This window comes from Orcinus orca, chromosome 9, assembly GCF_937001465.1.
Source record: "Orcinus orca chromosome 9, mOrcOrc1.1, whole genome shotgun sequence".
NCBI lineage: Eukaryota > Metazoa > Chordata > Mammalia > Artiodactyla > Delphinidae > Orcinus > Orcinus orca.
The window spans coordinates 71,334,487-71,345,693 of record NC_064567.1 but is presented as its reverse complement, the minus strand read 5'-3'; the positions used below and the strand labels follow the sequence as shown (position 1 = coordinate 71,345,693).

Below are 11,207 nucleotides of genomic sequence, written 5' to 3'. Positions count from 1 at the left end.
ATTTATACTCTGGTCACATGACAATCATGCTGTGCTTCATGAAGCATTGATGGAGTAAAAGCAAGTTGGTAGGAGGCAAGGGCTATGATTTTCAATGTAAATATGACCAGGAAAGAAGCCACACATAGGCACTTACATATTTTAGTGAGGGTGTTGATGAAGATGATGTAATACTTACGATACTTCATTAAAAAGGCAGTGAATAGTACAAAATACTGCTGGAGACCAAAATATACTTGTGTCCTTTGTGAACACAAGACACATTTGATGATGATCATGACCATACTGATGATCAGTTTGGAAGACAACAATAAAATGCCTTCATTTCTTAGCATACATCATCTGGTTTTCATTTCTTTTAGAGGTGAAAATGCCCTCTTTATGGAATGGTTGAACAGGTGTGTTGTTTCCTACATCTTCTTTTCTTTTTTTTTTTCCTTCTCTTTTCTAAGTCAAGTGATTTCATTCCTGAAGCAGGAAAAGAATGTTAAGATAGATGCTGCTAGAAGTGACAATGTCCAACTCTTGACAGAGTGATTATTTCAAGCTCAGAATGAATCACTTTTAAGACAGAAACCTTTGGCTTGTTTGTTTTTGTGGTTATTAGGCATTTAATACTTCCACTGAGACAAAGTGAGAGTAAACTTTCTAAAGATCGACAGTAAAAAATATTTAAATAAATTGTCTTAAACATAAATGCTAGGACAAAAAATAAGTATAAAAGTGCTGATTGGAGAGAAATTTTCTCCCAGGAGAACTTCCACTGATCATTTTATTTCACTTCCATATGGAATTTGTAAAGAAACCTAGTAAATCCACAAAGCTTTGAGAATGACCTTTGGAAATAGGACAGTACTGAATTGTTGGGCAAGACCAGCCCTATAGTTTCTGAAATGTTCCTGTGAGGAGATGTTGTCCTGCTTTTAAATCTACCATGTTGCCAGTGAGAGGTGTGGGAGAATTTTGCAAAGGGTTATAGTCAAAACTAAAGGCAAGATTTCAGTTCCTACAATTGATAATGGAAATGCGATTTACAATAGTTTTTCATAAGTATCTCTGTTTTCTCCAAAAGCTGACTTCTATCTCCACTATTGGTGTTGTAAATTTGTTAAAATATTTTAAAATGTTTCATCTCAAAATGTTCTCATTTACTAAGCAATGATTAAATAGCCTCTATTACCATTTGAGGTCCATTTTACTTATTATTTAATAAAACTGTCTGGTTTTCAATTTAATATACAACCCCAGATTGTACTATATAATTGAGAAAATTTTCTTACGTTTTCTTTTTGGACTTATTATCAAATCTTATTAAAGTCCTGGCATTGTTTAGTAATAGATTTCTCAAAAACCTTTATTTTTATTCCTCATATATGAGTTATTATGAGATTGTGAGAAAGCCTATGTGATTATCCTTCAAAGCATGGATCAGAAAGAGATATATTATTGGTAATGCCTAAAGAGGAGTTTTTCTAACAGACTCTTACAGGGAACTATTGTGAGCAATAAAAATTAAATGTATAAGTGAAGAAAACTATACCAAGTGAAACTACCCTTTTAAAAAGTACTGTTCTATTTCAAAAGAAGTGTTGATATTCTCCAAAAGCCTCCATTCTGTCCCTGAGGGCTACATTACATCTTGTAACGATATAATCAAAAAGCGCTGGCATTCTGTTCTTACAACTACATTCAGCTGTGATTAATCCTCTCCATAGTTTATCTGTCTCTCTCTGTATCCTAAAGACTCTAACTGCAACCAATTGGGTACCATATCACTTGGAAGGATGTGTGATTAACTCATTAATGTGTCATATTTTAAATCTAAATAACCTTGGAGATGTCCTACTGATTTGGCTTTATCAGATTGATGGCTATGCCTAAGTATGTGGTAAAATAACTGCAGGAAACTTCAGTAAATTAGTATGTTTGCATTATACTGTTTCATTTTCTTATTCAAAATCTAAAAACTATCTGGGAGGACTGAGAGGAATAATAGAGATTTGTAATTATGAAGTTGATTTTAAAAAGTCACAATTATGTTTCCACTTACCGTATGTTATAGCTTTCCTTTTTAAAGGGTGGGGGTTGTCTTCTGTTTTTAAGCCTTTGGTTTCTTTAAGTAAAATCTCCTCAAGTAATTACAGCAAAAACAACAAGAGCTAGGAAATATGATTGGCATGAATTTCTCTAAAAATGTCATGGAAAAAATTCATTACTATTGTGAATCTAGATTGACCTTACCCTTATGCAATGAAAGTAATTTTTTAACTAATACTGAGTTACATTCCATTTCAGATTTCCTATTTCAAAGGGTGTCTCAAATTTCTAAGATGTTAAACCAAGTATTGAGCCATTTTTGTATATGTAATAAAAGTCTTTAAAATTAAAATGGTAATCCTAAAAAAACCAAATGCATGAAAAATATGGTCTGACTGTATAACAAAAGGGAGTTATATAATTCTACTTGAGTGAAATCTTTCATCTTTGATTTACAGGTTGGAGTCCTCTTTAACTAAAACCATATTGTCCCATATCTTTCATATCATGGCCTTCCCTAAAACCTTGTTTTAATTAAGGTTTCTTTCAGATTTTTGAATAAAAGCATGACAATCTTCACTTATGGCTTTAATATATCCTTTGAGTTAGGAAAATATATAAAAAGAAACATCAACTCTTTTGAAAGCATTGTCAGATATTAAATACTGCGAGGTATTCTACATCAATGTCTTTAGGTGTCTGAGTTATACATTGAAATAGAATTTGGGGAGGTAGGGGGATAACCTACTTATATTTAGTAAGTTGCTTTTAATCTCAGAAATAAATGTCCTATATTTTTAGCCTTTAACACTAAGGCAACATGTGTAAAGGTTAAGTTCGTGTTGTTTTTTTCACATGAAGGCACAACTTCAAGGATAACTCAATTCAAGGTGACTTCAAATAAGCAATGCCTTCATTAACACATTTCAAAGATCTAGAAAATTCAGTAACATTGCTTAAGCCCTCAATGGTTTTACAGCTAAAAGAACACATCAGACCAAGCAGCTGTGTTAACCTGGGAAGCAAGAAAATAAACTGAGTCCTCAAAGCTCCTGAGTAATTGGGGAGATTATGGGTAATCCTCGTCTTTTTTTGTAGGAAGGAAGGATGAAAGGCAAGAAGAAAGGAGGTGATGGAAAGCAGAAAAATAAAAGTGAGAGAATAAGTTCTTGATAGATTTGGAACAAATTAAGATGGCCTTTGAAAAGTTATGCACTTTTCAAAGACACTGAAAATCCTCCGTGGAACATATGCTCAGAGCTACTGTCACCAGAGCAAGGGATGTATGAGGGAGGAAGGAGACTTCATCCTAAATCAACTGCAAATCTCCTGTGTGTGAGAACACAGAGAGGGATGTTAGGGAAACAGGGTAATTTTTCTCAAAAAATGTGATATAAAATATTGCACCATTACATAAAATGTGTGAGGTTGCTTTGGCATTGGACTTTGAGATACACTGTGGTTTATTCCACTGAAAAAAGCCTCATCCTCGTTCCTCCATCTTGGACTCTTCCTAGCAAGAGTTGAACCATATGTTAAAACAAAGGCCAAAAACAAACAAAACAAAACAAAAAAAACCCCCGTGATCTGTCGGGAATTGCTATCCTTTCATAGCTGAAAGCAAATCCTGTAAACAATTTAAGACTGTGTGACGAAAAAGTTCCCAATAAAAAAACTGATCAGAATGTCAGGAATGAGATTTCTCAGGTTTTGCCCAAAATTTCGCTGGCTGTCATACCATCTGTAATTAACAGTATCTAACGCTGTACTGGATGTTTCTAGTTCATACTTTGGGCCTGGGAGTGGGTCACCCAGCATATTAAAAGCACTCTGGAAGCAGTTTCTTCCAATCGTGGTTTACTGTAACTTTAGAATCATAGCGGTTACTTTTAAGGAATCTTTAATGCCCTTTCAAGTCCATCCAAAGAACAAGTGAAGCTGCTGTTCAGAATTTTGTGCCCAGTGTTTATGTTCCATGGAATCTGTGCCACCCAGGCAGCAGACAAGACATGTCTGAGGGTGCTGGGGTGGCGGGGGGATATGCAATGATGTCACACACAGGAAATATCGGGGGTGGGGAAGGCTGGGGAGGACTTGGCGCTTCACAAGGCTGGCTCCTCTTCCATAGGCTCGCCAGCAGTTCTGTAAAAATAAACAGGCAATCAGAATACAGCATAAGAGTACACAATGACATTGTAGATTTTCATGCATAATCAAAGCTGATTTTTCAGCTCTCTCTGATGTTTATTTGTGTTATTCCGTTATCCATAAATAGAGTTTCTTTCCTAGGAAGTATAAACAAATGTCAAGTGGAAAAACATTTTCGATCCAAGCAATCATTGGAAATGTTCCTGTTTATATTAAAACATGTCAGAATATTTTATAACTCTAGATTCCAAAATGTACATGTTTTGTTTCTAGTACAGTCCAATAATTTATTGAAAAAATTAACTATGATATTTTATTTTAGGAGCAATTACAGTGATTTCCTATGGAACCAGTTTGCTAACGAGAGCAAAGGACCCAGCTAGCTTCTGGAGGAGACTCACCAGGGCTCTGGTTTTTTTGCTTCTGTTCTTTCATAACTGGATTGGCTGCCTGCCGGAGGCATTTCAAATCAAATTCTGAATCTGATTAGCAAATCACTGCTACAGACCCAGCGTTTTTACAAGAAACGCACTATGGTAGTGTGTAAATAGTTTTTATTCGGCATCATCTGAGGGGTGTTCTGCTCTGGCAAAACCAAAACTAATTGCTTGAAAATTTATACTTGAGATTTAGCCTTAATTTAGTAACACTCTGAGGGTGTTTTAAGGCAAACTTTTAGAATGATTTTTAATTTAGTCAAAAGGACAAGTTGTAGCAGGAATCCAAATGCATGAGGTAGCTGGATTGCTGAGGGAAGAACGCTGGGGTTTGAGATGCCGGGAGAATTGAGTCTGGGCTCTGTGATTTGCTAATGTTGCAACTGTGAATGTTGTAACTATACTTCTGTGAAGCTGTGGTTTCATGTTTAAAACCCGTGAGGAAAAAAGATGTTCCTTACAGAATCAGTGAAGGTTAAAAAAAATAAAGGAGATAAAATGGACTTCTAAACAATACACACTATGAGGCAGTAGTTATTTAACTCTGGATTTGTCCCCTCATCATCTAACATATGTATAAAACTGTGTTGAATGGTACACAGGTACAGAGTTATGCCTGTGCTACCATAAGGAAATGCAGTATTGGGAAGATAGTTCTCTCTGGGTGGTGGAATAATAGGTAGGTGGTTTAAATTTTCTTTTTCATACTGTTTTTCTACTTGCCAGTATTCTATAATGAATTACTTTTCTATTAGAACAAATTGCTATGTTTGGAACACTGTTGTTAATGAAGAAAAATGAACAATTTAGCCATGTTATTTTACAGATATATAAAGAAAAAACCAAGATTTCTGTGTATCTACAAATAAGGTAGTTGCCATTTTAATTTAGCATTTTTATAATAAATTTAAAACACTGAAAGATTTTATCCATGGAACAGTAATAAGAAAGATTTTAATGCATCCTCTAAAGAATGAGAAATATTAGGTATTCATTATTTAACATTACTAAAAGGAGAGAGTTCCAAATGAGTCCATGTGGAATACTTAAAAAAAAATTCTTAGGAAGTTATAGCCTGTCCAACAGTATACTGGATAAGGAGGTTGTGAGAAAGTGTTTAGAGCTGCTATATAAGATAAAAGCTATTTAAGTGAGTCATACTCTATTAAAATCTTTCCAAACTAAAATTATCAGCATTCCCACAAGAAAATTTTTAAATTAAGGAAAACATTTAAGTAACTAAACTGATTTATACCTAAACATGCAAACTTATTTACATTTGAGAATATGTGGATTATACAGGTATAGAATCCTCAAACTAGATACTCCAATGGAGACTGAATTCTCCTATTTACTTTTTCCAAACTTTATTGAGATACAGTCGGCATATAACATTGTATAAGTTTAAGCCAATGTGACGATTTGATACACATATATATTGTGAAATGTTTACCACAATAATATATCCTTCACCTCTCATAACTACCATTTTTGTTGTTATGATGAGAACATTTAAGATTTACTCTCATAGCAAATTTTGAGTACACAATACAGTATTGTTAGCTGTAGTAATCATGCTGTATATCAGATCCCCAGATCTTATTCATCCTATAACTGGAAGCTTGTACCTTTTGATCAACATCATTCCATCTCCTCTATCTCCCAGCCCCTGTTAACCATCAATCTACTGTTTCTATGAGTTCAACAATTTTTTTTCCAGTTTTATTGTAAATAACTGACAAACCTCACTGTATCAGTTTAAGGTGTAGAGCATGATAGTCTGACTTACATATATTGTGAAATGATTACCACAATAGGTTTAGTTAACATCCATCGTCTCATATAGAGAGTTCAATGTTTTTAGATTTCACATATAAGTGAGATCATATTGTATTTATCTTTCTCTGTCTTAGCATAATGCTCTCAAGTTTCACCCACGTTGAACCTTCTTTTTTATGGCTGAATAATGTTCTGTTGTATGTATATACCACGTTTTCTTTGTCGATTCATCTATCACTGGATGCTGAGGTGGTTTCCTTGTCTTGGCTATTGTAAATAGTGCTGCAATGAACATGAGAGTGCAGATACCTCTCCAGGATAGTGATTTTGTTTTCTTTGGATATATACCCAGAAGTGGGATTACTGGATCACATGGTAGTTCTACTTTTACTTTCTTGAGGAACCTCCATACTGTTTTCCATAGCAGCTGCATCAATTTACATTCCCATCAACAGTGCAAATAGATCACTTTCTCCATATCCTCACTAATTTGTTATCTCTTGTCTTTTTGATGCAAGCTGTTTTAGCACATGTGAAGTGGTATCTCGGTGTGGTTTTGCTTTGCATTTCCCTGATAATTAGTGATGTTGAGAACCTTCCCATGTACCTGTTGGCTATTTGTATGTCTTCTTTAGAAAAATATCTATTCTGGTCCTTTTCCTTTCTTTTTTTTTTTGGTTTTTTTTGTGGTATGCGGGCCTCTCACTGCTGTGGGCTCCCCCGCTGTGGAGCGCAGGCTCCGGACGTGCAGGCCCAGCAGCCACAGCTCACGGGCCCAGCTGCTCTGCGGCATGTGGGATCCTCCTGAACCGGGGCACGAACCCGCGTCCCCTGCATCAGCAGGCGGACTCCCAACCACTGTGCCACCAGGGAAGCCCCCCTTTTCCTATTTTTAAATTGAATTAATTTATTCACTTATTTATTGCTATTGAATTGTATGAGCTCCATATATATTTTGGATATTAACCCCTTATCAGATACATGGTTTGCAAATATTTTCTTGTATTTCATAGGTTGCCTTTTCACTTTGTTGATTCTTTGGCTGTGCAAAAGTTTTTAGTTTGATGTCATTGCACTTGCTTTTATTTTTTAATAAATTTATTTATTATTATTTTTAATTTTTGGCTGCGTTGGGTCTTCGTTGCTGCACGCGGACCTTCTCCAGTTGCGGCGAGCAGGGGCTACTCTCTGTTGCGGTGCACGGGCCTCTCACTGTGGTGGCCTCCCCTGTTGTGCAGAGTGGGCTCCAGGCATGCGGGCCTCAGCAGTTGTGGCTCGCGGGCTCCAGAGCGCAGGCTCAGCAGTTGTGGTGCACGGGCCCAGTTGCTCCACAGCATGTGGAATCGTCCCGGACCAGGGCTCGAACCTGTATCCCCTGCATTGGCAAGGTGGATTCTTAACGACTGTGCCACCAGGGAAGCCCCTGCACTTGCTTATTTTTGCCTTTTTTGCTTTTTCTTTTGTTGTCATATCCAAAAAATTAATTGTAAAGACCAAAGTCAAGGAGCTTTTTTTCTTTGTTTTCTTCTAAGAGTTTTATAGTTTCAATTCTTACATTTAAGTTCTTAATACATTTCCAGTTAATTTTTGTGAGTGGTATAAGGTAGGGGTCCAGTTTCTTTCTTTTGCATATGAATAAATGTCCAGTTTTCCCAACACCATTTATCAAAGAGATTATTGTTAGCACATTGAGTATTCTTGACTCCCTTGTCAAATATTAGTTGACAATATATGTGAGGGTTTATTTCTGGGCTCTCAATTCTGTTCCATTGGTCTATGTGTCTGTTTTTATGCCAATGCCATACTCTTGATTACTACAGCTTTGTAATATTTGAACTCAGGATGTGTGAAGCCTCCAGCTTTGTTCTTGCTCAAGATTGCTATGGCTATTCAGGGTCTTTGGTAATCCCACTGAATTTTAGGATTTTGTTTCTATTTCTGTGAAAAATGCCATTGGAATTCTGAGAGGGATTGCATTGAACCTATCAGTGACTTTGAATAGTGTGGATGTTTTAACAATATTAACTCTTCTGATACATGAATGTGGAATATCTTTCCATTTATTTGTGTCTTCTTCAATTTGTTTCATCAGATCTTACTGGTTTTGGTATATAGATCTTAGTTTTTATCCTGATACTGAATTCATTTATTATTACTAGCCATTTTTTTTTTTTTTTGGTGGAGTCTTTAGGATTTTTTACATACAAGTACAGGATCATGTTAAGAAACCCTTGTCTTGTTTCTCATCTTAGAGGGAAATCTTTCAGCTTCTTACTGTTGAGTATGAATGATGTTAGCTGTGGGTTTGTCATATATGGCTTCTATTATGTTGAAGTATGTTCCTTCTATACCCAATTTGGTTGAGAGTTTTTATGATGAAAGAATGTTGAATTTTGTCTGCTGCTTTTTATGCATCTATTGAAAAGACAATGATTTTTATCTTTTATTTCATTAATGTGTATCACATTCATTGATTTGCATATGTTGAACCACCCTTGCTCCCAGGGATAAATCCCACTTGCTCATGGTGTATGATCTTTTTAATGTGCTGTTGAAATTGGTTTGCTAGTATTTTGCTGAGGATTATTGTATCTATGTTCATCAGGGATATTGGCCTATAGTTTTCTTTTCTTGCAGTATCCTTATCTAGCTTTGGTATCAGGGTAGTGGCTGCATAAAATGAGTTTAGGAGTGATAGATTCCCTAAATCAGTAAATCAGATATTCAGATACAAATCACGAGTCCCTGGTCAGGGAACTAAGATCCCACATGCTGCGGGACAACTAAGCCCACGCGCCACAAGTGCCACAACTACTGAGCCTGCACGCCACACCTAGAGAGCCCGTGTGCCACAAACTGCAGAGCCCAAGTGCTCTGGAACCCACGTGCCACAACTAGAGAGAAGCCCATGTGCTACAACTAGAGAAAAGCCCACGCATCTCAATGAAGAGCCCACATGCCACAACTAAGACCTGATGCAGCCAAAAAAAAAAAAAAGAGAAACAGATGACCAGAAAGTGGGATTGTCACTTACCCCAAGTCCCATGGTGAGTCTGGGAGGTGGGACCTTGTGAAAAGACAGCTATGACAGGTAATGTCTCTCAGACACCAGGTTTTGGGTGGGGAGGGAGGGTGGGCTTTCAATTTTTTGGATGAGTTTGAGAATTGGTGTTAATTCTTCTTTAAATGTTTGGAAGAATTCACCAGTGAAACCATCTGGGACTGGGCTTTTCTTTTTGGAGAGGTTTTGGTTTACTGATCCAATCTTCTTATTATTGGTATGTTCAGATTTTCTATTTTTTTCATGATTTAGTCTTGGTAGGTTGTATGCTTCTAGGAACTTACTCATTTCTTATAGGTTGTCCAATTTGTTGGCATATAATTGTTCATAGTAGTCTCTTGTGATGGTTTGTATTTGTGTGGTATCAGCTATAATGTCTCCTCTTTCATTTATAATTTTATTTGAGTCCTCTCTCTTTTTTTCTTGGTAAGTCTAAAGGTTTGTCAATTTTTAAAATCATTTTAAAAAACCAACTGTTAGTTTTGTTGATCTTTTCTATTATCTATTTCATTTATTTCTGCTCTGATTTTTGTTATCCTAACTTTGGAGTTAGTTTGTTGTTCATTTTCTAGTTCCTTAAGCTGTAAAGTTAGGTTGTTTATTTGAGGGTTTTTTTTAATGTATGCATTTATTGCTGTAAATTTGCCTCAGCACTGCTTTTGCTGCATCCCATAAGTTTTGTTATGCTGTGTGTCCATTTTTGTTTGTTTCAAGATAACTTTTGATTCTCTTTGATTTCCTCTTTGATCCATTAGTTATACAGGAATGTGTTGTTTAGTTTCCACACATTTGTGAATTTTCCAATTTTCCTTCTGTTACTGATTTCTAATTTCACACCACTGTGGTCATAAAAGATACTTAGTATGATTTCACTCTTTTAAAATTCGCTAAGACTTGTTCTGTGACCTAACATATGACCTATCCTAGAGAATGTTCTATGTGCACTTGAGAGGAATAGGTATTTTCCTGCTGTTGCATGGAATGTTCTGTATATGTCTGTTAGGTCCATCTGATATAAAGTATAATCCAGTCCAATGTTTCCTTATTGATTTTCTGCCTGGATAATCTATCCATTGTAGAAAGTGTGGTATTGAAGTTCCCTACTATTATTGTACTATTGTCTATATTAGTCCCTTCAGATCTGTTAGTATTTGCTTAATATATTTAGATGCTCGGATGTTGGGTGTATATGTATTTAAAATGATCATATCCTTTTAATGAATTGATCCCTTTATCACCATATGATGACTTTCTTTGTTTCTTGTTACAGTTTAGACTTAAAGTCTATTTTTTTTCCAGATATAAGTATAGCTACTCCTGCTCTATTTTGTTTTCTATTTGCATGGAATATCCGTTTCCATACCTTCACTTGGAGCCATTTACATTTAAAATAATTATTGATAGTTAGCAACTTACTATTGCCACTTTTGTTAATTGTTTTCTTGCTGTTTTGTACTTACTTTGTTCATTTCTTCCTCTCTTAATGTCTTCCTTTTAAACTGATGACTTTCCATAGTGGTATGCTTTAATTCCCTTCTCTTTATCTTTACCTATCTACCATAGGTTCTTTTTTTTTTTCTAAAATAAATTTATTTATCTATTTTTGGCTGCATTGGGTCTTCACTGCTGCACGCGGGCTTTCTCCAGTTGCAGCGAGTGGGGGCTACTCTTTGTTGCAGTTCACGGGCTTCTCATCACAGTGGCTTCTCTTGTTGCAGAACACAGGCTCTAGGCTCACGGGCTTC

At 35.9% G+C, this 11,207-nt stretch overlaps 1 protein-coding gene across 1 annotated transcript in view; it reads right to left on the bottom strand.

Annotated features, from left to right (window-relative positions):
- Window positions 1–417: 417 nt before the first annotated feature.
- Window positions 418–11,207, bottom strand: part of LOC125960275 (histone deacetylase 9-like) — a 253,045-nt gene continuing 242,255 nt past the window's right edge. The window contains exon 10 of the mRNA XM_049714694.1: window positions 418–4,179. Coding sequence (XP_049570651.1) covers window positions 4,140–4,179 — 40 coding nt within the window. The 3' untranslated portion in view covers window positions 418–4,139. The remainder of the gene's footprint in view (window positions 4,180–11,207) is intronic.